Source organism: Gamsiella multidivaricata (genome assembly GCF_025024155.1).
Source record: "Gamsiella multidivaricata strain RSA 2152 chromosome Unknown BC939scaffold_26, whole genome shotgun sequence".
Taxonomy (NCBI): Eukaryota; Fungi; Mortierellomycota; class Mortierellomycetes; order Mortierellales; family Mortierellaceae; genus Gamsiella; species Gamsiella multidivaricata.
In genome coordinates this window covers 54,528-80,026 of record NW_026251734.1, presented here as the reverse complement: position 1 = coordinate 80,026, position 25,499 = coordinate 54,528, and the positions used below count along the sequence as shown (strand labels likewise).

The 25,499-nt window shown below is 48.8% G+C and overlaps 7 protein-coding genes across 7 annotated transcripts; 4 read left to right on the top strand and 3 right to left on the bottom strand.

Moving 5' to 3' along the window:
• The first annotated feature begins 27 nt into the window (after positions 1 to 27).
• BC939DRAFT_448811 (WD40-repeat-containing domain protein) lies at positions 28 to 3,226 on the top strand. Its single transcript, XM_051555284.1, has 6 exons — positions 28 to 1,030; positions 1,163 to 1,327; positions 1,426 to 1,580; positions 1,667 to 1,904; positions 2,051 to 2,260; positions 2,346 to 3,226. The coding sequence occupies exons 1-6, from the start codon at positions 209 to 211 to the stop codon at positions 3,162 to 3,164; spliced, it is 2,409 nt and encodes an 802-aa protein (XP_051413047.1). The 5' UTR covers positions 28 to 208; the 3' UTR covers positions 3,165 to 3,226.
• A 63-nt stretch (positions 3,227 to 3,289) lies between these two features.
• Positions 3,290 to 7,765, bottom strand: BC939DRAFT_448808 (uncharacterized protein). The gene is made up of 2 exons (XM_051555283.1): positions 6,157 to 7,765; positions 3,290 to 5,907 (listed from the first exon to the last, which is right to left on the bottom strand). Exons 1-2 carry the CDS (start codon positions 7,271 to 7,273, stop codon positions 3,392 to 3,394), a joined length of 3,633 nt encoding a protein of 1,210 aa, XP_051413046.1. The 5' UTR covers positions 7,274 to 7,765; the 3' UTR covers positions 3,290 to 3,391.
• Positions 7,766 to 9,824: 2,059 nt separating this feature from the next.
• On the top strand, positions 9,825 to 11,439 carry BC939DRAFT_483861 (major facilitator superfamily domain-containing protein; the record flags this gene model as incomplete). Its single annotated transcript, XM_051559215.1, has 2 exons — positions 9,825 to 9,988; positions 10,113 to 11,439. The coding sequence occupies 2 exons, from the start codon at positions 9,825 to 9,827 to the stop codon at positions 11,437 to 11,439; spliced, it is 1,491 nt and encodes a 496-aa protein (XP_051413045.1).
• A 2,095-nt stretch (positions 11,440 to 13,534) lies between these two features.
• BC939DRAFT_130546 (uncharacterized protein) lies at positions 13,535 to 15,037 on the top strand. Its single transcript, XM_051550065.1, has 3 exons — positions 13,535 to 13,969; positions 14,109 to 14,410; positions 14,538 to 15,037. Exons 1-3 carry the CDS (start codon positions 13,762 to 13,764, stop codon positions 14,871 to 14,873), a joined length of 846 nt encoding a protein of 281 aa, XP_051413044.1. The 5' UTR covers positions 13,535 to 13,761; the 3' UTR covers positions 14,874 to 15,037.
• A 671-nt stretch (positions 15,038 to 15,708) lies between these two features.
• BC939DRAFT_448801 (Metallo-dependent phosphatase-like protein) lies at positions 15,709 to 18,356 on the bottom strand. The gene is made up of 2 exons (XM_051555282.1): positions 17,618 to 18,356; positions 15,709 to 17,402 (listed from the first exon to the last, which is right to left on the bottom strand). Exons 1-2 carry the CDS (start codon positions 18,250 to 18,252, stop codon positions 16,016 to 16,018), a joined length of 2,022 nt encoding a protein of 673 aa, XP_051413043.1. The 5' UTR covers positions 18,253 to 18,356; the 3' UTR covers positions 15,709 to 16,015.
• A 744-nt stretch (positions 18,357 to 19,100) lies between these two features.
• BC939DRAFT_483860 (GTP cyclohydrolase II) lies at positions 19,101 to 21,047 on the bottom strand (the record flags this gene model as incomplete). The annotated part of the gene is made up of 8 exons (XM_051559214.1): positions 19,101 to 19,262; positions 19,349 to 19,468; positions 19,557 to 19,678; positions 19,770 to 20,041; positions 20,158 to 20,519; positions 20,617 to 20,695; positions 20,806 to 20,917; positions 21,026 to 21,047. The coding sequence occupies 8 exons, from the start codon at positions 21,045 to 21,047 to the stop codon at positions 19,101 to 19,103; spliced, it is 1,251 nt and encodes a 416-aa protein (XP_051413042.1).
• A 2,776-nt stretch (positions 21,048 to 23,823) lies between these two features.
• Positions 23,824 to 25,467, top strand: BC939DRAFT_388434 (Septin-type guanine nucleotide-binding (G) domain-containing protein; the record flags this gene model as incomplete). Its single annotated transcript, XM_051551864.1, has 6 exons — positions 23,824 to 23,950; positions 24,066 to 24,147; positions 24,471 to 24,608; positions 24,776 to 24,977; positions 25,108 to 25,204; positions 25,340 to 25,467. Coding segments are annotated over 6 exons (774 nt in total), but the record flags the coding sequence as incomplete, so codon positions are not given.
• Positions 25,468 to 25,499: the final 32 nt, after the last annotated feature.

Genomic DNA, 25,499 nt, shown 5'->3' with positions numbered 1-25,499 from the left:
GGGCGAAAACAAGGCAAGGGTTCTTAACTTCTTACCACTGACTACGCGATGCGCCTCAAAATAAGGTTCAAAGAACCATGCCACATCCCCAGACTTCGCACTTACCACACCGCCTTTCCTTTTGTTCCATTCTCATTCGAAGACATACTTCAGCCCTCATTCAGTTCCTGGGCAGTCAGCATTCGACTTTCTCTCCATTCCACCCTCAATGGCAGCATCCGCAATACCGCCTATGCAGGAGTGCCTCGAGTTCGTTGCAGCCGAGGGGCGTTATGAGCTGCAGCAGGATATCTTTCTGGACCAGGTTTTACCCCACCCCGTCATACCCACCTTCGTCTCCTCGGTGTCTGTGAAATACAAGGACTATCTCAATGGCTCAGGAAACGGAGCAAACTACGAGGGAGTCCTCTTGTCAGCCATAAATCTCGACCGTTTGGATGAGCAGCTCAAGGACCTCAAGGTTTCAGAAGAACGGCCTAGGGAGGAAGACGATAACCACGATGGCAATAGCTTGGCAGGAAACTTTCATGGGAATCTCGTAGACTTACCAGGCTTGAATGACGATAGTTCAGGATACAAGAGCCCCAAAAACGGGATGATGTCTCCAGGACCACCACAGGTGATGACACCAGGCCCACCTCCGCTCAAGGACTCGACTTCTTCCAATCGCCTACCAGATATCCACTACAATGGTCTGCCCAACGCTTCTTTTACAACTAAACCCCTTAGTCACGCAGCGAGTTTTCCACAAATACCGACGCAATTGCAGGAGGAAGGAGCCAACCAGGTGGCGAACTATGCTGCAGTGGGACCCTCCTCTGCCTCGTCTGCAGGGTTTACATCGTTCTTCAGCGGAAAGCGCAAAAAGCCTAAAAGCAACATCACAAAGACCAACTCAACATTCGTGGCCAAAATCACAACCAACGAGAACCTCTCAAAGATACTTGCGAATAGAGTGAATGAGGACGTATATTTGTTCTGGAACACAGGCAGGACGTTCAGCTGGAGTGACCTTGGACAGAAGCCAAATGTAAGGATCTGGGGGCCTTGTATATATTTCTTTTCTTTTCTTTTCTTTTTACTGGAAAGGCACCATTAATTTACTCCGCAAAGCATCGCCTTCTGCTACGACTAAATATCTCCTCGTAACAATGATGAATAGGAGCCATTGTCACATATATCGTTTACAAAGGCGTTCCCAACCACCCACGATGTCAACGTGCTGACCCGTAGCTGTGACCATTTGGATGTCATCATCGGGTTCTCCACAGGCGACATTATCTGGTTTAACCCCCTCAGTAACAAGTACTCTAGACTGAACAAGCAGGTAAAATCCCATCATGCCCTTGTTTGGACATGATGTGTTCATGAAATGAAATGCACAGACATTTCTCTAATCTGAAGCACCTCCGAATTTCAACATAGGCTATTATCAAGGATAGCGCAGTGACAATGATCAAATGGATGCCAGGGTCTGAAAGTCAGTTTATGGCCTCGTTTCAAGACGGGACTATAGTTGTAATGGACAAGGATAGAGACGACAATACCTTCACAGCCCCAACGCCGCCTCATGAAAACAGGTATGGTGCATTTACACGATGCGCGTTGGTACTTCCAGACTGTATTTTTCCGCTTGGCTAATACACTAGTACTTACGTCGACTTAGTTTTCATGCCACGAAACCGAAGCATGGAAGACACAATCCGATCTCTCACTGGAGCATCTGTAAGAAATCCATAACCGCGTTCTCGTTCTCGCCGGACCTTCAACACGTCGCAGTCGTGGCCATGGATGGTGGGCTAAGGATCATTGATTTCCGGCATGAGCGACTCATTGAGACTTTCCAGTCGTACTTTGGTGCCCTCAACTGTGTCTGCTGGAGTCCGGACGGTAAATACATCCTGGTAAGGAGGGTCCCCTCAGAGTGTGGATTATGCAGTTTAATTTTCCACCTCACATGAGTTGCCCATTAACCAGTTTTTTTATTTTTATTTGTTATTGTTGTTGTTGTTGTTGTTGTTGTTGTTATTGTTTATTACAATAACGATAGACAGGCGGCCAGGACGACTTGGTGACGATATGGTCCTTTAAGGATATGCGGATCGTGGCTCGCTGTCAGGGACACCAGTCGTATGTCACTGGAGTAGCTTTTGATTCTTGGAGATGCGACGAGCGGAATTATCGATTCGGAAGTGTTGGCGAAGACGCAAAACTCCTGTTATGGGACTTTAGTGTCGGTGCACTGCATAAGCCTAAAATGGTACGTAAAGAAGATATTCTGTATTTTAATTGCAATCGTAGTGAATTTTTGACAATTTTTTCATTTTTTTTTTCCATCTTAGCAGCGGAGAGGAAGCAGCGGCACTGTACATGGAGCAAGTGGGTTCAAACCCGGTCATCGTAGCAAAGGAAGCATTACCAGTCTCCGAGGCCCTGGCGGACATAGCCTGTTCTCTGGACACAACAAATCGGCCCTTTCGCAGCAACTGGTTCTACCAAAAGATACCCTAAGCGAAGACACAACTACAGCAGCAGTGATTTCGGAGCCAAGTAAAGGCTCTTCAGCAACACCGTCCGTAGCTTCATCAACTCGAAAGAACAGTATCCTGCATCAGGACGCACAACTGACCACCAGCAGCTCCGAGAGCGCCTTGTTCGGCGACACATCGTCCATGCTGTCGACACTGATCTCAGAAGGCGGCGACGGTTCTCAGCAGGGAACAGCGACGACGAGCAGTAGTAGTAGTATGCATACGGCGGACGAAAAGGCACACAAGAAGTCGGCGGCTCAGCAAGCACGCGGCGGTCTTCCTAGTATTAATATTCCACGGTACAATACCAGCGATGTCAAGAATGGTGGCGAACATGGGCATCACAGTATGGGACTCTCATCCATGTTCCAATCAAACAAGCATCATCAACAACAACAACAACAACAGCAACAGCAACAACAACAAATGGATGCAGCAGCAGCACAGGAGCCGTTGGTGCGGCCACCTGAGCCGCGTTCCCGCGTCGCGATGTTGCAGCCGTTTATGGTGGCGGCGATCCATCATGAGCCGCTGTCGAGTATCACGTTCCGCGAGGATGCGGTCATGACGAGCGACCGGAGGGGGCATATCAAAGTGTGGAAGCGGCCGTCGACTGGGTTTCCTCTTCAGTAGTTGTGAACTGAGCAAGTTTTTTTTTTAGAGATAATAAAAACGTACTTGGAAGATCGCTATGATTTTTTGTTTTTGTTTTGTTTTGACAAACAAAAGACAGCTCAAACAAGAGACCGGATAGAGGGCCGACCTCTCCATCTTTCTCTCCGTCGATGCTTATATTATTCTTCCGCCATCAGTTTTTTCTTTCTTTCTATGTGATTAGAAGTATCTCTATGTATGAATGCTTAGACAAAAAAATGGGTATAAATCCGACTATCCTGATGCACCTTCATCTCCTGGCTCTTGAAGTGGTTCAGTTCCAATTTGATCTTCTGCGCGATCGCCGGCGTAAGACATGAGGCCGTGATGCTCGTATCGGCCGTCCGGTCATACTGTTCGGGCGTCCACGTCGGATAGACCGTCGGTTCCTCGGTCGAAAACTGTATTTGCCTGCGAGGACGTGCTTGATAGAAAGACGGATCTGTGTAGTAGTATCCTCGCTCTCCATGGTGGTAGTGTTGATGCTGAGGCTCAAGCTCGTCGAGATAATGGTGACGCAAGTGGTGATCCTGGGCCAGGTGGTCATGTTCCTTCTCGTGTTCGGCATAGTACTCGTGCATAGGATGGGGATCATAAGGCTCTCGGGCCAAGAGCTGCTGCTGGCAACGTAGGTGATGGTAAGCCGTACCGCCCACTCCCGCCAGTCGGTGCTCCTCTAAATGCATCGAAACCTTTGTGGACGGGGACGAGGTTGAAGATGCTGCAGTGGACGAGTTGGACATGGTTGAGTATGACTCGGGTGTTAAAAAATTGCCTAGATCGTCTTTGCGAACGCCACCCGCCGTGGATCTCTTCACCTGGGTCTCCATTGCGATGTTGTCGACAGAAACGCGGGCAGCCGAGGTAGGGAGCAAGGTATTGATGGCCTGGCCAGTCGATGTGCGACGAACGCCTTGCTGACGAGACCTCGAGGCGCCGCTGGCTTCGTAGTGCGCGGAGAAAGAGGAAGAGAACGAGCTGTCATCCGAGGCGGAGGACGAGGTATTCGCGCCCTCATATGCCGACTCCAACGAGCAGCACGAAGAGGGGCGAGAAAGCGTCGCGAGAGAGTTTTGGGGTGGGGACTGACATCTGTCCGCTGATGCTGAAGGCGCGACCTTGCTGGTGGACACTGGTAGGACTCTGGGCGTTGGAGGAGTGGAAGGCGTGCAGGAGCCGAAGGGCGCAGTGTCCCTAGAAGTAAGGTGCGTGATACGCTGAGGAGTATCTTTGAGGAGGCTGCCGGGTGCTTCATATGGCGGGTCTTGGGTCTCGAACAGATATGAGTCCTTGATCTGACTCTCTGAACCTCTCGAACCTTTCTTGTTGAGAGTGGCCAAAGCGTGATTAGCCTGTGCCAGGCGTATGAAGGGATCTTCTGTTGCAGATGAATGGTGTGCGGAATGTCGCTGCTGCTGATGATTATGATAATGGCGACGATGCTGTGAGCTACTCTGCGAGCGGATCGATGCAGATCGTCTACGGGAGGCTGTGTGCACGTGATGAAGTCTGGGCGAAGCCGAGACTGGGGGACGGTGGGCGAGTGCAGACTTGAGTGGTTTTGCAGCCGAGGGAGCAGGTGCCGGGACATGGGTGGTTTTGTTCCTTCTTTTGATCTGCTTGTTGAACACGTTATTCAGGGACAGTTTCTTCGTCGGTGCAGGAATTGTCGGTGTAGAATGCGACGGTGCTGGTGACACCTGCGACGTGGCGCGGTCGCGATCCCAGGGTGGAGTGGTGGAGTGGTTCATAGATCGATTATCCTTGGCTTTTGTGCCGCTGTCGCGCAGGTCATTCAAAGAGTGTCTTCGTTGAAATTCAGTGATCTGGCGTCCGGCGACGACCAAACGGCTCTCTACATGAGGCACAGATGATGATCTCGATTGCTTAGCCCGACGTTCTTGAAGGTTGCGGGATGCAAAGAAGGAGGAAATCGAGGCGAAAGAAAGTCGTTTCTTGACGGCTCTGGTGGGCGTAGAGTATATGCCATTGGTCCCCAGCGTGGTTTCCTCCTTCGAAAAACCGGTAGGTTCTCTATCTTCGGCATCAGTCTCGGATTCGGCGTCCAGCGCCGAGAGACTACTGATCGAAGGCTGCTGCTGTCCTGGCACTATCAAGGTGGGGCAGGTCTTTACGGTCGGTGAGTTAAGTGGGGAGGTCTCTGGAGAGGTAGATGGAGTGGTCGTCTGGCCCGAGCCACGCCTAAAGCCGTTTGGGCCTGAGGTAGTGTCCGTTGAGCTGTTGGATGAAACCGATCCCCGATGCTGGTTCGCCAAAGACGCGCTTAACCCACCGACATACAAGGTGCCAGTCTTGCCATCATCCTTGAACGATACCGATAAGATATCCTCCCTCGTTTCGATCGCATCCTTTGAGGTTCCCTGTTTGCTGATAAAGACATTTCGCAACTTTGCTGCAAACGACGATTTTTTGCGAAGGACTGGCTGCTGCTGTTGTGGTTGTGCCTGCGCTTGCACTTCTTTGCTTTGTCCAAGCTCCAATAAGATAGGGTTCGTGGATTGGTCAGGGTGCAGTTCCAGAGGGTGGATGGATTGCTGATTCGAGGGGAGTGTTGTTACTGTCTTGATGCTGTCAACCCGATCTGTGTCTTTCACGCAGTGGGGGTCGTTATTCTCCGGCAGTGAAGAACAATAAGCTGCATTTTGACGCGCTAGGTTACACTCTGGAGCATCTGTGGACGGGGTTGCTGTTGGCAGCCATGCTACGAATACAAAAGAAAAAGTGAAAGGGCGGGAGTAACGTGCATGTGTGAGTGATATAGAATAGGTGCGATGCAACATCCTGCTAGGCATCCATGGCTTCCCAGTACTGCTGTTCTCATCCGCTCAACCAGAGACCTCCTTCAAATCAAAAATCGTCTCATGGATAAACGGGGCTCCTGCTTATTATTCCAATATCCTCTAATTCCCATCAGCCGGGATCGAAGGAACCAGCTACCGCGTGAACTTACACTCTGCGTATTCCATCGAAGACAATGGCCTGGGCTTCGTCTCCGCCACGACCGCACCAGTTGTCAGAGTATCATTGAGGCTGCTGTAGTTAAGGTAGTCGCACCCGACCAGCGGGAGAAGACTTGTTGACATTGTCGTCGAGGGCCCTGCAACAGCGCCATTAATTACCCCCAAAGACACGTAGGAAGGTGTAGATTTGATTCCCATGATCGCTGCAGGGATGACAGACATTGGCATGATGGGCTGCGAGATTAAAAGTGGGGGTTGGCCTGTAGTTGTAGCTGTCGCTGCTGAAGTGCTCGTCATTGATGCTGCTGCGGTTTTGGGTGCAGTATATAGCATAGCCGAAGAAGAGCACTCTGTCAGAGTGAAAGAGGGTGATGTAGATGATGAAGCAGACGAACCAGAGGATGGGGGCGAGAAAGAAGATGGGTGGGAACCTTGGGGAGATATGTGAACAGGCACAGTGGCAGGAACAAGGCTTGGTCCAGGGACAGAGAGGGATGCGGGAGGAGTGGTGATGGCCAGCAGAGGTACCACCACAGAACTCTTGCTGTCGGTCTTGTTATCGATCATCAAACGCGAAAATACGGCGATCTTTTCTTGAACATGGCGACCCTGGTCAGTTCGGTTCATTGGGCGTTCCTCGGTAGATTGCTGTGTTCGTTGATATTGTTTTCGTTGCTGATGGTGTTGTTGAGGATCTGGCTGGGTATTTGTGGATGAAGGTAGGGGCGAGGAAGAGGGAGGGGGAGAAGATGGTAACAAGGTCGAAACGGGAAAGGATGAAGAAGAAGACAAAGTCGGGAATGCTGGCGACGGTATGCCGGAAGTAGAGATAGATTGAGAGGGAGGCTGAAGCTGCAGTTCGTCTTCAGCTGGTCGCAAATTCCCGGTCTTCAAATGAAGATTGGAGGCAGATGAGACGGTGCGGACTACGGGCTTTGGTCTGGAGGACGACGAAGGATGGACGCTGGCACTAGTGGGTGACAAACAAAACGAGGGCGTGTTCTTTGGATACATCTGTGAGTAGACGTGAGCGTGCGAGTGGGAATGAGTCGCCTTCTTGCGGGATGAGGGTGTCTCCATGGGTATGGGCCGGTCGAGACTAACCATTATGTAAGAGCAAACGAGGATATATAAAGAGGTGCAGACGATGGGAGGCCTGAGCAATGTCTGCCGATGATCCGTGTCGCCCAGAAAAAGTGTTGACTGTGGAGGCGTTATTTTTGAACAGGAATGATCGTCAAGGAACGGAGTAGGATGGACTGAAGGAAGCCCTCGAAATAAGGAAGGATCAAAAGCGGAGCGCTGCCCAATGGTTTAATGCGGCCGAGAAAAAAGACGAATTTCTTGACGGACCAGCAGGCGTGGACGAGTGAGTTGTAGAGGAAAGGAGTAAAGGGAGCAAAAAAAGCGGAGTGGCAGGAAGGCCAATGCGGACACGCAGTAGCATGGCACGTCAAGCAGAGGCACGTTCACTTGCGCAGGCGGGCGAGCACTACTCTCGATCCATTGGATGGATTTTTTTAAGGATCAGGCTAAGGAATAAGGGAGAATATGTTTGATGTAAGAAAAGACTCCTCTCTGTTTGAGCGAAAAGGAGACGGTGTGGGAGTAAAAGGTCAAATGAAAAATAAGAGTGAGCATCGATGAAGGCGCCCATGGTGGTGTTGCATAGACGCGGAGGGATACACAACTGCTCTGGGAGGGCGAATGGGCTGATAGCAGAAAGCCTGTCAAACATCAATACCGAACAGAAGAATATAGCCTGGCAATTGTTCTGAGGGGCAACTATATTTTTTTTATCAGGCGAGACGCAGAGCAGAGTATTATGGAGCCATAGGACCTACAGAGGCACATGTGGAAATAAATAGTAGCTCGACCCAAGCTCCTTCTGGCCTCTGTTTGAACGTGGCCTATTCTCAGAAAGTCGCCTCTCATGGTTTATTTTTTCCCCTTTCATCTGAGCGGATGGATCCCGTTCTGAAAGCTACTTTGGGAGCCATTTGGGAGGAAGCGCTGTCAGAAGGACACGGAGAAGGATGCAGGATAAAAATTCGGGATCAGAAAAAAAAAAACGTGAGCAGAGGACCATAGGACCACTAAGACCATTGCAGGTGGGGTCGTCTTTCAAATCGAGGGCAGGGCTGATCGACTCTTTCTACTACTGCGGGCCATGAAATGGCCAGATGACCGAACGACCGAACGTTTTTCTCACGTCGTCTACAACAACCTATATATCCACAGCGGCATCATGTGGCTGTTTCTAAAGACGACTTCCTCGTTCCTGTCTTCGCTGCCACCATATCAGAAACACTGAGTTATGTCGAAACCATAGACTGGACGTGTTTTAGAGGTCGCCACTTTTCAAATATCTCCACTTGTACGCGCTCGCGCATATTCCCTCGATTAGGGGTATTTGAGTCGAGTTTTTTGATCCGCGGCTGAAAAAGACACCAACTATGCCGCTTTTGAGAACCTGTGTCGGGTACGTAAGTACATTGTATACATCTGCGGGAAAACATTTAACACAGCACGTCTGCTGCAAATAGCCGCAGCCCAAGACCAATAACTTTTATGCTCTGATCCATCTAAACCGTGAGTCCTAGTTATCAAAAAAAAAAATATGCTCTGATCCATCTAAAAACGCTTATTCCTATTAGGGATTTTTAACCCCGTCGGAGTTGTAGCCTTGGAGAGGAATGGCCAGTCTACTAAAGACACTTTTGCCGAGACCGATCTTTCAAGAAGCGCCAAGGCGTCCAACAAAGTGGCATATGCGGTGCGGATGCTGTACTGTGCTGCGAACCCCGAATACCCGTCCATCCGAAATCGATGGCCAAGCTTGAGATGAGGATCGCCATGCACTGTTTCGTGGTCAATAAAAAAAAAAAAAGGCGGAATATATCCAAATGAGCTTTGATTCCTGGTATAGAGTTAAGAGAGGTCTGCCAGGACAAACCTGTTTGTTATTGTTTGAGTTAAATTCATATAAGAGTTGGCGTTGAGGCTCTTATTAAATTAAACATTTCGTTCTCTCCCTCCACACACAATCAGGTTTAGCTGCTGGGGCAACAAAAAATAGGAAGTCGGCGGATTGGACAAGATACAAGACACAACTGCGTAAAGGTATTCCCGAACACTTTGGCAACTGCCGCTCGCATAAATGGCACCTCAAATCCCCCTTCCCCCCTTCTCGCACCTTTTCTCTTCGTCCTTCCCTCCCCTCCTCCTTTTCAATCCCCCCAGCTCACATCCTTTTCGATCCACGTACTTGCCCTTTCCGTTAGACTTCTCGTACTCTTCATCACCACTGCATACATAAGGACATAAAATGGGTTCCGAGACACAGGCACCCTCGGTCCACTCAGACAACGCCACCGTGGTGCTTGATTCCGAGAAATACCACTCCAGCAGCATCCCGTCATCCAACCCTAAGCCCTCGGCATCAAAAACCTCCCTCCCTATCTCGAACGATAAGCAGGAATATATCGAACATCAACTACAGCAAAACCAAATGGAGGAAGTGATGGTCGATGATGTTAATAACTCAAAAGAGACTGACACCGCTGCCACTTCAACAAAAGGCTCTATCTACGGCAACCTCGACCCTGGTCCGCCTGAGCCTGATCATGGGGTCGTCTCCCTGCCTTTCAAAGAGCTCATGGTCGTCTTTATCGGATTGATGCTCGGAATTTTCTTGTCGTCGCTGGATCAGACCATTGTCTCGGTCTGCACCACAAAGATCGCCAATGAGTTTAACGGATTGAACCAGATTCCCTGGATCGGAACCAGTTATCTTTTGACCTCGACCACCTTCCAGCCCTTGTAAGTGCATCTCATTACGTTTGTATTAATAGTACGCCATATAGTGTCACTCTCCGTTCATTGGACAACTCTAACGGTTTCATTTGAAATTCTTTATTTCCCCACAAACCTTCGTGTAAATCAGGTATGGCAGGGGAAGTGATATTTTCGGTAGAAAGACAACATTCCTGTTCGCCATTTCAGTCTTCTTGCTCGGTTCTGCTCTTTGCGGTGCTGCCCAGAGTATGATCTGGATCATTGTCGCCCGCGGTATTGCAGGAATCGGTGCTGGAGGCATCATGTCGATGGTCATGATCATCATTACGGACTTGGTCTCGCTCAGAGATCGAGGCAAATACCAGGGCATCATCGGAGCAGTCTTTGGTCTGTCTTCCGTCATTGGCCCCCTTCTCGGAGGTGTCTTCACCGACCATGCTTCCTGGCGCTGGGCTTTCTACATTAACCTCCCCATCGGTGCCATCACTATCGCTGCCGTCATCAAGTTGCTCCATCTGCCACATACCAAAGGCTCTTTCAAGGAGAAGCTCAAGCGTGTCGACATGCTCGGATCACTGACTTTGGTCATTGGCATTGTTCTTGTCCTCCTGCCTCTGAACTGGGGTGGAAGCACCTACGAATGGGACTCGCCTATCGTTATTGGACTCTTCTGTGCGGGCGCCGTTGTCCTGCTGATCTTCTGCTTGGTCGAGTGGAAGCAGGCCCTTGAACCCATCATCCCCTTCCGCCTGTTCAAGAGCCGAACCAACACCGCCGTCTTCTTGACTTCCTTCTTTATCGGCATGGGTTTCTTCGGCATCATGTTCTTCATGCCCCTGTACTTCCAGATCGTTCGCCAGGAATCAGCGACCTCATCCGGTTTGGAGATGTTGCCTTTAATTGTCGGCCTCTTGATCGCCTCCATCTTCTCAGGATTCATGGTCTCCAAGTGGGGCCAGTACCGCCCCTTCATTTGGGTCGGACTTGCACTCTCGACTACAGGCACGGGTCTGCTGACGCTTTTGCACAAGGACACCTCTCGCGGCGCGTTTATCGGCTATCTGTTCATCAATGGTGCTGGTCTGGGACTCTCGATGCAGACAGTGATGTTGGCCATTCAGTCCTCTGTCGCCACGCGTGATATCGCTGTTGCCACCGCGAACGCCACGTTTTTCCGCACAGTCGGTTCGGTCTTGGGAGTCGCCATTTCTGGCACTGTTTTCAACAATGGCATTAAGAAACATCTTGGCCCTCTGATCGCCATAAACCCTGATATTAAAAGAGTCATTTCCGACTCTTACCTGGCGCCGACCTTTGGTCCCGAATTGGAGGCCCAGATTTTGGAGGCATACATGTTGTCGTTGACATCGGCCTTCCAGGTCTGCATCCCCTTCATGGCCCTTGCGTTCCTGTCCAGCTTGCTGATTCAGCACCACAAGTTGCGCAAGAACCTGGGACCCACCCCTATGGAGTAGAGAGCGACCTCTGCTGAAAGCTTTATTTTTTTTTGGTATTGTACCGATCCAATCAACAACAGTAGTCTTTTACTTTGCATTTCCAGTGTACCATACATTCCCACACCCACTACATGCCTTCACAAGCATACCACGCTTACTAGCTAATAATAAAACAAACATGGCATCCGCACGGCCCCCAAATGGTAATCACGTATGACGAGTCTGACTAGAATGCTTCAGCAGGATAAACAGATATGCGCAGAGAGTACGAAGGGGAAGGCGATAAACCAGCACAGTAGACTGTACTTCAGCTGTTTCATCTTTCAAAAAATCGCATAAGGGTTCTTTGGGTACTTGTAAGGGGCTGACTGATTTGTACTTCCTTTTAAGGCCCACGAAGAGAAGACGGGCAAGAGAAAACAATTGTCCAGGATACTGATACCATGGCCGGTGTTCGTGGTGTGACACTGAACCCAACGACCGTTTCCGAAGGGCGCCATAAAAAATCGTAACAATAGAGAAGGAGAATGGGTTCCGAGTGAATAGAAAGAGAGCATTACCGCATGGGAACGGGACAGAGTAAAACATGTCGAGGCTGGGTTACATGCGGCTTTAGTGTGAATGATCGTCCAAAAATGCGTATGCGTTTCGTAAAGGAAGAAAGGAAGAGACCATGGCTCCCAGATTTTTTTTTCCAAGAACGACGCTGCGTCAAGGCTCGCTTCAATGAAAGCGGACTCTTTGTTCAGGTGCAGCATATTCCTCGTTTCCTCGCTCTTTTCACCGGCTTTTGAAATCCACTTTTTTCTGATTGCCCCTGGTTCTACAACATGCAGCTTCGGGAGCACATAAACACATGCACTCTGACTAAACAAAGATACAGGATGCGTCCACAAGCTACTATGACTGCAAGAACGACGACAAACAAGGAAAAACACTGCAATTGCAGGATTGTCTGATCTGCGGGCTGAAATACATTTTTTTTTACCGTCGACGTGTCGTCGTGTCGTCGACCGTGTGCGCATCCTCGTCAATAAAGTGGAGGTGTTTCCTCGTTTCTTTTCTTTGTTCCTTAACTCTCTTCGTTCACTACCGTCAACCCACTTAACCATCTTTCCACAAAGCAGAGAGTGATTGTCTGTCAACCCTCTTTGTGTGCGCCCATGGCATTAGAACCCACTTCACTTCTATCGCTCCTCTCACATGCTACTCTACTGCAGTACTCGAGAAGAAACGTGCCAGATACAACCGTCAGAACACTTCTTATTTTATATTTCTATTTTAGAGTCCTAGGTCTCCCGCACCCCCAAAAACCTCACTCTCACCTTCGCACTTGATTCCCATTCGAATCCAGCTGAAGAACAACCATCTCCTCCTTTCTCTCGCCGATGGGTATGGGGGCAGCCATGGCTGAAGAGCATAAAAATAAATCTGATCAACACGAGTCGCAGCCATGGTTGTCCCAAGACCAGACCCAGGAGCCAAGATGTTTTTCAAGCATGCCGCCACCCACTTATATCGCCAGCTTGATTGCAAACAAGCTGTTGCCCATCGGAGCTGAATTGTTCCACCAAAAGTCCAACGCCAATTGTGTTCTTCGCGTTGGCAAGCAAAAGTTCTACGTCCATGTACAGATGCTCGCGGTAAGTGTTACTTTGCTCGTTTTATGTACATCCCTCTCCCTCTCTCTCTCTCTTTTTTCTTTCTTTCTTTCTTTCTTTCTTTCTTTCTTTCTCTTTCTCTCTTTAGCCCACACCGTGTCTAAATTCTTTGACGTCCATTTCCAACTGAGAACCCTTGGGCGTAAAAAAAAAAAAAAAAAAGGGAAGAGATTACGGCGCTGGTGTTTTTTCTTGTGCCAAGCATGCACAGTTTTACACAACATATCAGTGTAAAACAATTACGGACAAAATCCCTAATTGTTTTACACTGGTATGTTGTGTACTTGCCTCAGCCCAATTCTCTATCCCCCCTGGAGTTCACTATATTTGGGCATCTATCAAGCTGCGCGTTGCGCATACATACAATCCTCCCAGAGAGTCGTGCGCGAATGCAATTTTACTATAACTCTTTCTATTCAATCCATTTGCCACCAATCTGCCCTCACCCTCCTCCTATCTTCGTCCTATCTCCATCCTCACTTCTGAAAAAAAACAAACACACACACAAGTGGATCATCAAAATGGGGTAGTCAAATTGTATTGGCGTACGACTCTCTGGGAGGATTGTGTGTATGCGACACGTACCTAAAACTCTCTCCTGTGCCTTTCTTGCCCTCAATCTGTCGTTCTATCGCCTATAAAGTCGCGTTCCCCGACCTTCCAATTGATCTTTGACGACATGCTCAAGAGCGGAATGTGGGACTCGGACATAGACAGCTGTAGCGAAAGTCAGTCCCAGCATGAGGACTCTGACTCGGATCATTCAGAGTACGGGAATGATGCGGAGAAGTTCCAAAATCGAGCACAGGGACGCCATGACCACGACGACGACTACAACGACGATGAACATTTTACGGACGACGATGATATGACCATGGATGAAGAAGGTTAGGGTTAGGGGGGAGGAACGATGAAAAGGATGTGGTGTAACAAAGATTGGGTTCGGCAATTTGCTGAATTCTTTATTTTTTATTTACTTGAATATATGAATGTGTGGTACGGGGCTTTCCGTCGACTCGCATCTAGAAAATATCCAAGACATCGACCCGTCTCTTCATTTCCACAGCCATATCGGGGAAGTGACCAGGAACACAGACGGGACTGTAGGAGGAGTTGAGCCGTCCTGGCGCAAGAGTGTCGAAAACTCGAGAACCGATTTAGACCAAAGAGTGGCGATTCAGGACGGAGATCATCAACAGGATGACCACGGATCTGAACAGGAGCATCAGCTGCACCAAAAGTCGGAACCTTGGGACGATGCACTGCCTGAAGTCACTGTGGAATTGAAGGATCCAGTGGAGAGTTGTTTTGATGAGCTGCTGTATTGGGTAATGTGCTTTTCATTATGGTTTATTGATGTTGCCGTCAGCATTGTTATTGTTGTTTGTTGTCCTGTCTTTGCATCGACTAATTTTGATGCTGCTTGCGTATCTACAAAAAAAAAAAAAAAAAAAGCTTTACACGAACGACCATTCGTATTGGCTGCCCTGTTTTACCCCAGAGAACTACGACGCGATTCTGCAAAACATTTGTCATCTCAACATTTTGACCCCACCGGTGCTCGAGATTTGTCTGCTCTTTGAGGAAAGCACGAGCCTAGACCTGGGCCTGCGAGGCAAAGCGCAGGAAAAGGCACGCGCGATACTTCTGGAGGCCATGCGTTTGAATCCTTCTTTGGTAGAATCGCTTTCAGGACCACCAACATCGACCGCAGGAGCAACGGCAAAAGCGGCAGATGCAGCTGAAGCGCAGGAAGCAGGAATCATTTCGCATACGTATGCCCGTTCTTAGGGCAATACCTTGTCTCTTCCCGAAGAAAAATAAGCACGCATGCGCATCATCACCGCGAAAGCATGTTATCTTTTCATCCAAAGGATGTACAGCGCTCTTCGGCAATGCACCGAAAACCAGAGCACAGGGTAGACAAAGTGTTCAGTTATCAAATGTCGCGCGTTCCTGTTTAGTTATTAAAAATGATTGAGCGGCCGACCTATTATTGGCGTTGCTTCATCGATCGTTGGATCCTTGTGCAGTACATGAAGATGGAGTATCCTGGCTCACGACATCCCAGCAATTGTTAGGGATCAAGACATGGACTACAGATCATTGCGAACAATGTATGCATACATGTACATGTACATGTACAATGGCTTCGCCAATCTTTACTTTTTCCCCACCCCTTGTAGCCTTTTTTTTTTTTTTTTTGATAACTAGGACCCACAGGGACGTCCCCACCCCCTGTAGCATAGTATACATGTGTCCCATAAATCTAAAAAGAGCGACACAAAAAACGCTCTTCTAGCGCATCGACCCCTGAAGCCAAACAATCGTCCGCTATATCCTATTACATAAAAAACGTCCCCAATTTTTTGTTAAACGTACTTCGCCCATCACCTCGATTTAAAAGCTACGCGGGCTTCCAGGAAATGAAGCTCAAAGAAGGATGCGCAAAAAACAAAGAAAACAGATAAAAAATAAAATAAAAAAAAAGCAGAAAGTGCGTGGAAAATGGGTGGAAAATGCGGGAGAGGGCGGAAAAGAAGGATTGATGAGTCGAGATAAGGTGCGACGCGAGAGCAGAATGAGATGAACGAAAGAGAAAAGGCGATTCATGTTCCGTGCGCGCAAAAAAAAAAAAAAAAAAGGGTCGAGTGGACACACTCTCACAAATTACCACAATTACGAGAAGACGGCTCTGTTGGAGGATTCGTTTTGGGGAGTGTGCCACGGGCCATCATATCTTTCGTGTGTCCCTCAGACATCTCATGGACCATTTTTTCGCTCTTTCAGGTGGTGGGAAGAAGGCTGTGGATCAGAGTTGTGTGGAGGAAACCACGCTTTGCTCTTCTTTTTTTGTGTCATGTCGGACCCGAGACGTTAGCCGCGGGAAGTTCGCCTAGTAGTATATACAACATGCCATGCTCCAGCTGATCTCAGTAAGAATCATTCTCTGCTCCAGTCAAGACCACCATCCAGGCCAGGTACTGCTTCTTCACGCGTTCATCATGGATAATCCGCCTTGCCAGACCCAGCCATTCTGAAACACTCAGATCCTTGAGCCCCCATTCCTCGTGAGTCCTGTACTCGATCACGTACTCGGGCTGTTTCAGCTCCATATTGGCTTGCGTCAGATTAACCCAGTACTGTGTATAATTAAGTGGAAATCCGAACGTGGTTGGTGGTGCTGCTGGAGGATTTGCTGGTCGCTTAGGCTTCTTGGGTTTCTTGGGTTTCTTGGGTTTCTTGGGTTTCTTGGGTTTCTTGGGTTTCTTCTTTTCCTTGAGACCTTCCGGGTCGTCGTCCTGGTCCAGAACAAGGTCCTCCAACTCCTCGCCATCATATCGCATCTTTTCCTGCGTATCATCAGCGACAATCCATCCGCCCAGCTCTTTAACGGGGTTTACAGATGTAGACATGTCGCTACCTCTCTCGGTCGCCAGCTGGTATGCATACACTCGAAGGGTGGGGTTGTATGTCGGGATTACAGAGGGAGAAACCAGAACGATAGCATAATCACTCAGCTTGATCCGCTTTGGAATGTCCTCATACTGCTCCCAGAGCTCAAGCAGGTACGAGCTTAGCCCGAACGTATGGAACTGATCGTACTCAAAATCGGGAGCATCGTCCTGCATGACCTTCGACAACGCGATCTCCGAGTCACTCTCGCCTAAGAGGCGTGCCTCTTCCAGTGCCTTCTTTCGGTCTTCGTCATCCTTCAGTGTCGCTTGCGAGAGGATAAAGAAATGGTCAATGTTGGCGTGACCATACAGATGTCCGACAATCACGTCCTGGAACCTCAGCGCGATATCCGTGTACCGAACAAAGCAACTGGGCGAGTACGATTTGCGAGCTGGAGGCACATGTCCTGTCAGGTATGCTGTCATCCCTCTCTTCCTCATCGACTCGAGTTCCACCTCTAGCCAGTCCATCTGGTCCGTTCCTGGCTCATCCTCCTCGTCGCACCCGTCCACGGCCGCGTTTTGGTTGAAAAAGTAAAGAGTGTTAAGGGCCATGACGGAGATCTTGTCGGGAATAACCTCGACTGTATAGTATCCGCCATGCTGGAACGTATGGTACTGGCTCTCTGGAATGAACTCGGACCAAATGTCAGAAAAGTGCTGAAGAATCCTGTTAGGTCCTGCCTCCATAATGTTGTGGGGATACACATCGTTGTTGCCGATCGAGGGGATAACTGGGACCCGTTGCTGGAACGGGTCGTCTTCGTCAGGTGTAAATGTCTTGAGGAACATGTTGGCGATTTGTCTGTTCAGGACCTCAATCTCCTTTTGTGTGCGGGGATATTCGTTGTCAGAGTCATGTCTAAAAAAAACGGCAAAGAGTGACTTTATATCATGAGCTTCAAGAAGGACAGTGATATTCATATCATAACAGCGATCCCCGCTCCATGCCCGTCGATTACAGCCCAGTTGACTCCATCGGGAGATCTACAGTCGTCATCGTCAGTTTTACGAACAACGGGTCTGACTAGCTGGCATACAGGTGAAAAGCGTGGATCAAGTGATAATTTAACGCACCTTGCATTATCTCCAGTCCACACCACAAAGTCAATCTTGCCGATGAGATTCTTGTCGATCCAGTCAAAGGTCGCATTGGTGAGTGTGAAGGGGCTGTCGCAGATCGAATAAGGGGACCCGTAGACGCCACCAAAGCCGTCAGTGCGACCAGGTCGCATCGTTTGCCACTTGTCATCATCGGTTGTGTTCCTGTGGCACGACGATGAGATCGAGCCGCTGGCGATATAATATTCATCGGGGTGGATATCTGTGATATGCAAGAACTGTCCTGTGAGACGTTCATCGGGATCATGGTTGCGACGGATCTGAGCTGCACAGAAGGATGACAAAGGCAGGTGGCTCAAGAGGCAGGACAGTACGCAGCATGCAAGCAGAAACTGTGCAGGACGGCTGCCAGACCAGAGTGATCCTCTAGGACTTGATGTTGTTCGACAGAAGGCATTGCCGACTTGCAGTTGAATGTACGACTGCAACGACGGCGACGATGACCGACCACTTGTGGATTGGAGACAAACACGGGCTCCAGTGCTCTTTGGGCTTTTTGAGCGAGGTGCTTGCGTTTGATGGCTCGCGGAGGAAGAAAAAGCCCCTTGGTTGCGACCTGACCAAGGCGGCAGAAGAGAGACTTTTTCCATGGATCGAACCTGTTTCCCTTATTACCTGTTGCCTTTTCCTTGAAGAGGCCAGAGCAAGACGGGAAAGTGGAGCTGTTGGGATTTGTAGAGAAGACAACGATGACAACGATGGCAATGAAGGCGAATGAGGACCACAAGCCATTAGATAGCCTGTATGTACGTGATTTCATGGTTTCATCTTTCAACTTTATTTTACACAACAAATTTATCTTCAAAGCGAAGCTCGCTTTCCGGAAGGTCCTTATCCACACACCTTCGACTATAGCTTTCTCGAAACATCGGTATTAATCATAAGCGGAGATGCTAGATAGTGATTCATACAGAGCGCTTCCCTGTATTTCGCTCGCGCCACTAGGGTCAACTATTTTAGGCCCGCTTCCTTCATACCTTTCAACTTCACCTTTTCGAAGTTCTGGAAGTTGGATCCGTCGCTATGAAAGGACACAGGTCTTTACCACCCCTCAGGTTCCCTCAACAGGAAGCAGATCAGGTCCATGATTCGATAGCAGACGTTACATATCTTTATATCACGTATAGAACGCAAAGGCCAACTCTGGATTGTAGGGATGCCCACAAGAAAATAAACTGTCGAAACCGCTGTAATACTGTGGACACAGGCGGCTCTGCTATACACGAACCACGGCCACACGTGCGGCTCGGACGCTCTTTTCAGAGGAGTTGTGTCAAATCTTGCTTGCCCAATTGCTCTAGTCAATTCCTCCTTTTACTTCACACCAAAGGGACTGGCTGCTCCTGGCCAAACAACCATGGCGCATTGACGAGGACAAGGCTGGAATGGTTCATTTTTGGTCTAGATCTCTCTATGCTAGTCTATCTTTCGCATCGTCTTAGTGGTGAAATTCATCCCATCCACGTCCGACAGTGCGAGACAGCTCAGTCGGACAGGGCACATGGCCGTTCGTGTAGTAGCCGGCAGCAACCTTGGCCTCCATCTCGACCTTGGAATCTGGAGGGACCAGTTCGTCAGGGATGGGAACTCGCTCCAGAACCTATTGAAGAATTGGAGGTGAGTATTGTCAGAACAAAGCCGTCAAAAAAAAAAAAAAAAAAAAAAAGCAAGCAAATTCCTTTTTACCTTGATGCCAGCATCAACAAGGGCGTCATGCTTCATATTTGACATGGACGTGAAGCGATCAATCTTGGTCACTCCAAGCCAGTGAAGAATATCAGGCATAAGTGCCTGGAAGCGCATATCCTGCTCAAAGAGACACATTTTTTATATATTAGCGACGATCTATAATAAGGATGAACGTATTCAAATGTCCATCTGCTTAGGTTTGTACCTTGACGCCGGCGACATTCTCGGTACGTGCAAAGTATTTGGCAGCCGAATCGCCCTCTCTCTTGCGAGCATTGTATACAAGATACTTGGTGACCTCACCCAAGGCACGGCCCTCCTTGCGGACTATGCGGTAATAATACAAAGCGTACATCAAGTATTGGATAAGAGCTGTGAAGACAGAGTCAAAAGAGAATGAGTTCATGCTGCAGCTTACAATAGATGATCAATCCGACGCCGCCATTCTGCGCCTCTTTGATAGCCTCTTTCATGCCGAAAATGAGGTACGGGCGACAGGTGCAGATGTCGGAACCAAAGACATCCGAGCCATTGCATTCGTCGTGCACTCTGACCGTCAATCGCACGTCAGGGTCCGACAGGAGCTCATGGTTACCAAAGATGTATACGGAGGCGCCGCCGATCGGAGGCAGGAAGACCTTGAGATCGGGCCTTGTAATCAGCTCTGGGTACATTCCTCCTGAGTTCTCACTGGTGGGGGTATGCAAAAGCACAAGGAAAACAGTAACGAGTGAACGTCAGTAGTGACCAAATATCTGGTATGCAGTAGCAGGAAAGGGCAACTTCATCATCGACTTTGCTCTTACAACAGCGATCGACGCAAGAAGTCCTCGTCGACCTTCAAACGAGCGGCAACGCCAGGAAGGTACCAGACAGGATCGATGGCGCCCTTGTGGACATTCAGTTCGCCAGTCTCGTTCACGACCACTTTGCCATCGACGGCAATTCCTCCCGTTCTAATTTCCTCCTGGATCTCTGGAACAAGCATGTGGGCTCGCGTGATGGCAATTGTGGGGCGGATGTCGAGACCCTCATCGATCTCCTTTTTGAAGTACTCATTGGTGAGGTGCCCGAAAGGGTCAAGGGCGACAATCTTCGAGGGATCTGACCATTGGGGTTGCTGCTTGATTTCAATCGGAGGCTGCGTATTCTCAAAGTTGGGCCGGTGCTAGATCCGAGTATTCAAATGTCAACCAGAACACAGCAGATTAGAAATGAGCTCCAACGAGAAGAGGATTTACGCTGCATGCCCAACGATCCCATACATTGTGTGACAGGTCGCCCATGGCAACCGCTAGGCCGCGGTAAATGGAGTATGGCCCACCATATGCACCTATCGCATTTCTAGAAAGGATCGGTGAAATTCATCCAGAGGGTTAGTGAAGTGCAGCATAGCACAGCACAGCACAGCACAACACAGCCTAAAATGCAGCAGCATGGTGGTACAAACATACCTGATATTAATGGACAAAGCATCGCGACCAATGATAACGGGTCCACGGACACAAGGATCAGTCTCACCCCAATTCAGCTTTGAAGGGTGCACATCCTTGTCATGGGCATAGGCTAGATAAAAGAATAAGAGGTACAGAGGTCATTGTAGTGGCCTGTCAGAACGCGATGATTGCGCATCTCATAGCAATGAAGAATAAGAAGTACGGATTATGCATTTACTTGTTGGAGCCGGTTTCTCCATATAGACATCGCCATGCTCAGTATGTTTGAGTTCTAAAACGGGGGATACCACGGTATCGCCGTCAGAATCTGCTGAATGGCCTATAGTATCAAGGCGCAGCAGCAGCAAGCAACAACATTCAATTTGAAAAGGATCAGAAACATGGTCAGCTAATAACTTCAATTTCGTTTTTCAAGATCGGCATTGTCGTCATAGTGGTTATCTCTTTGCATTCTCAAGGAGATCGAACAAAGGGCCCAGAAGCCCTAGATCTAAGAAAGTTGACAAGGATCAACTCCGCGCTATTTGTGTGGCATCTGTACCGTGACCTTGCCATATCTCTCCTCCAGAGTCGCCACAGGGTTTCACACATGAATATAGGTCAGAATACGTGCCAGAGTAGCTATAACGGCGCATGTCCTTGTGGGGATGACACCCATGGTGATGACACCTATGGTGATGATGGCGATGGTGCGGAAGGGTAGTATCTGCCTGAATTTTATCGACCTAAAGACATGACAAATACAACGTAGGTAAATTAATGCATTCGTTGCCAACTTCAGTGAGGGGTAAAGCAGTAATGATTTCTCTGCATCGATCCGCGCCTATTGGCTATCGAGGGAGTTCACTCTTGAGGTGGTCGACATCATCTCGACATACCTTTTGAGAGAGCTGCTTCTGACTGGACTGCAGATCTGCGAGGGTGACCAGGATCTGGGACAGGATAGAGTCCGACATTGTAGAGTCCTTGAGCGAGGGATGGATTACAAGAGAAGCGAGATAAAATACAGTGGTGTCTGGCAGAAGAGTGAAAGAGGAGGAGCGTAAAGGGGATTAAGCAAAAGGGGAAGAAACAAAAGAGAAACGGGAATATCAGAAATAAAAAATGAAAAATGAAAAGTAAGAAAGAAAGCAAAGCGAGAGATTGGAGATTGAAGATCAGCGTCTTTTATATTGGCGAGGACGCACATCAACAGCAAGAGCGACATTTTTGCTGGATCCATGATCAAACATGATGTGCATTTGCCGATGGTCATGGTCAACTGGCATCTCTAGATTCATTACGTCCAATAACGGGGCGCCAGCACGGTTGCCGACTTATTACGCGTGCCACCCCACCCACAGCCCTCCTCTCCGTCCCATTCAAGTATGGATCAAACGCGTCTAGGCGGTCACTGTCGTAAACTCCAAAATTAGCATGTTGATCTGTACCGCAGATCCAGCAATGTGTCCTCTCTCCTCTTTCCTCTCACCACTTCATGACTGACTCTGTAGAAAGCATCACGTTGTTGTCCTCAATGAATCCATTAACGAGAGCAAAAGAGCCGCCATAAGACTGGACTCTGAACGTAGAGAGGGGGCCGCCTCAGTTACGTGTATTAAGGAGCGGCTACTGCACCTCTTTGAGCTCGCTATAAGTAGCAGTTGCACCCAAACACACGATACACGACAACTATTATCAGGACGCACCAGGAGAAGGTCTGAGCAAGACACGTGCCTTCACCCTTTCCTATTTCACATCGTACTTGCTCTCCGGCCTTGATTGCGCCTTTTAGAAAGCCTTTTATGGCCTGCCTTCGGTCCTCGGATAGTAAACGTCCTGCTTTCTGTTCAAGAGACCCGACCCGAATCTGCAGTTCCAATACACATAGTATATTACGCGAGGGAGACTCATGATGAAAAGGGTTATTGAGGCCTACGGCCAATGGTAGCTATAATTCGCACTGGAAACGCGGGGGTTTAACGCTGGGAGCAATGTAAGGAGTTATATTTGCGGAGAGGGAAACATGATGAGAAAGGAGCGGCTGAGGGTATAAGGCGGCGATGACAGATGAGTGCCCTGCCAAGGATCGGCATTTACAGCTTTGAATGATCCAAGGTCTCTTTCGATAGACGAGCGGTCGCTGGGCGTTATGAGAGTACGCGTTATGGTGTAACTGGCACTCAATTGCCTGTGGACGCGCTGAAGGAATGGGATGTTTGCTCTTCACAGTCGAATCCCGCCAATCAACACCCGTGACTAGAAATTAGCTTTATTGGCTATTCGCCCTCCAACCTTTTTTTGCTGCCCACTCCCTTTTTCGCCATTCCCAAAAGATCTCCATCCTCCATCGCTGCCATCGCCTCCACACCCACACCCACTCCCCTCCCTTAGCCACGCATGCCTCTTGTAAGCGCCCCCCAGGACCGCCCTTATCAACTTATCGTTGAAGCGGTCCTGTCGACCATCGCTTCCTTGCTTTGTTCGCGCACTGTGTGCAGTAGTCGCCTAATCCTCGCTAACACTTGTCTTTAACACTTGCTCCCACTGCTTTTCGCCATATCTCGCATCCTTCTCCCCAACAGGAATTTGCCCACCAGCACAAGTAAGGAGTAATTGTGTACCATTCATTCGGCCAGCATGCGATTCCTCTCTCTCGTTCAATTGCCTCCTACAACACACCCTTCCCGCTGACCCTTTATTCTTTCTTGTATATTTTGGGTTTCATTAGTGGCCAGTTCCCCGACCCTGGTCCATGGAAGCACGCCGAGCCAAGGCCCCTAGAGCTAAGTCATCCCCTCGGGCTTGAATCTCTCCCGAATCAACGTTTCGCAAAGGTGAAGCGTGCCTCCTTCGGACTGAATCTGATGGTCGTTGGTAAGGATAGGGGTTTATTCTAATTCCATGAAGTTTAGAGTCGGGTCTAACGTGTTTGCTGCATCTATTTTGACGGTGCTTTGTACCACCTCCCTTTCCATCCCCTTGCTAACATGTGCTCCTTCCGGGCTGGCGACTCGGCCCTCTCCTCATCATTATGTAGGCGAGAGTGGTTTGGGAAAGACTACTTTCATGAACACCCTTTTCAACTCGGACCTTAAAGAGGAGATCCTGCCCAGAAACCCACAGCATACACAGACGGTACAGATTCAGCCCTCGCACTACGGTACTTGCTTCGTCGTTACTGCTGAATCAAATTACTTGCGATCTGCCGCAAGAAACCTTCCGTTCCTCGTTTGGGACCATTACTAACGTAAAGCACTCCGTGTTGCATTCATTAGAGCTGATTGAGGACGGGGTCCTTTTGAACCTCTGCATCGTCGACACTCCAGGATTCGGAGACCAAATGAACCGTGAGCACAAGTATGTCGGTCCACCCGCATTTTACCATTTTTTTAACTGAGCATTGATGGTATACTGCAAGCATCTCTCTATCTTTGCTGTCTAGCTCTCTATATATGCCTGCTGGCCATGCCTATATTTACATTGCTTCAACTGCGTTTTTTTTATGAGCAAAAAACAAAAAAAAAAAAAGGCGGGCCAGCTCGCTTTTCTTTTTTTGTTCACTTTGTGATGAGAGCAATCTCTTTCTTTTCTTTTTATGTTCGACAGCCAGGCTGCTAATCTCATCATATTTCTCCTAATGCATTGGTCTTCTCTCTATTGTCCTATTCATGACTATGCAGTGTCGAACCCATCATGGAGTATATCGACCGCCAGTTCGAGGAGTATATGACCGCTGAGCGTCACCCTGGATTCCGACAGACAATCCCCGATACTCGAATCCACGCCGTACTGTACTTTATCGCCCCGAATGGCCATGGGTAAGCTACAACCTTGTCATCTCATTAAGCTATTAGCTACATTCCTCAAGATACGTTTGACAAGATAAACAAAAAATAACAATGCTCGAGCGTGCAGAAGACTCTAACAAACAACCATGGTACCTTGATGGGCTCACCATCATCACTACCACCTCATATAATCCTAGCCTGAAGGAACTCGATGCTAAGGCTCTGAAGTCTCTCTCAGCAAAGGTCAATGTGATCCCTGTCATCGCTAAGGCGGATACCATGACGGTCGAGGAAAAGGTGTCGTTCAAGGCCATCTTGTTGCGTGACTTGGAATACCACCGTATCAAGACATTTCCTTCCTCCTATCAGGACGAAGTTGACGGCGCCGAAGATCTCCTTGTATGAAGAGCAAAAGCAGAGCACAGAAATGAGCAGGATGTTTTTTTATTATTATATGTATGCACATAAGGGAGCATTTTGCAGGAGTACTAATTCAAATGCCTATGTTTTTTTCCTTTGATCTGAATAGCAACACATTCCATTCTCTGTCATTGGAAGCGATAGTATGACGGATGTTGGTGGCAGAAGGGTGCGCTGCAGGACATATCGCTGGGGCGTGGTTGAAGGTAAGAGGTCGTGAAGCCTGCGTCATGGACTATTGCATATCCAGAAAGAAACGTATTGAGTTTGTTATTATGTCCATTACCAGATCGACAACAGCACTGACACTGACCGCTATGAAACACTCTTGGTTTGCATAGTTGAAAACGCGGAACATTCCGACTTTGTCTACTTGAGAGAGCTGCTCATGTCGACCTGCCTGCACGATCTGGTTGAGACCACCCACAGTGTTCATTATCATAGGCACCGCGGAGATGCCCTTCGCGCCAAGGGCCGTCCAGTCTCAATCTTGGAGTGTGA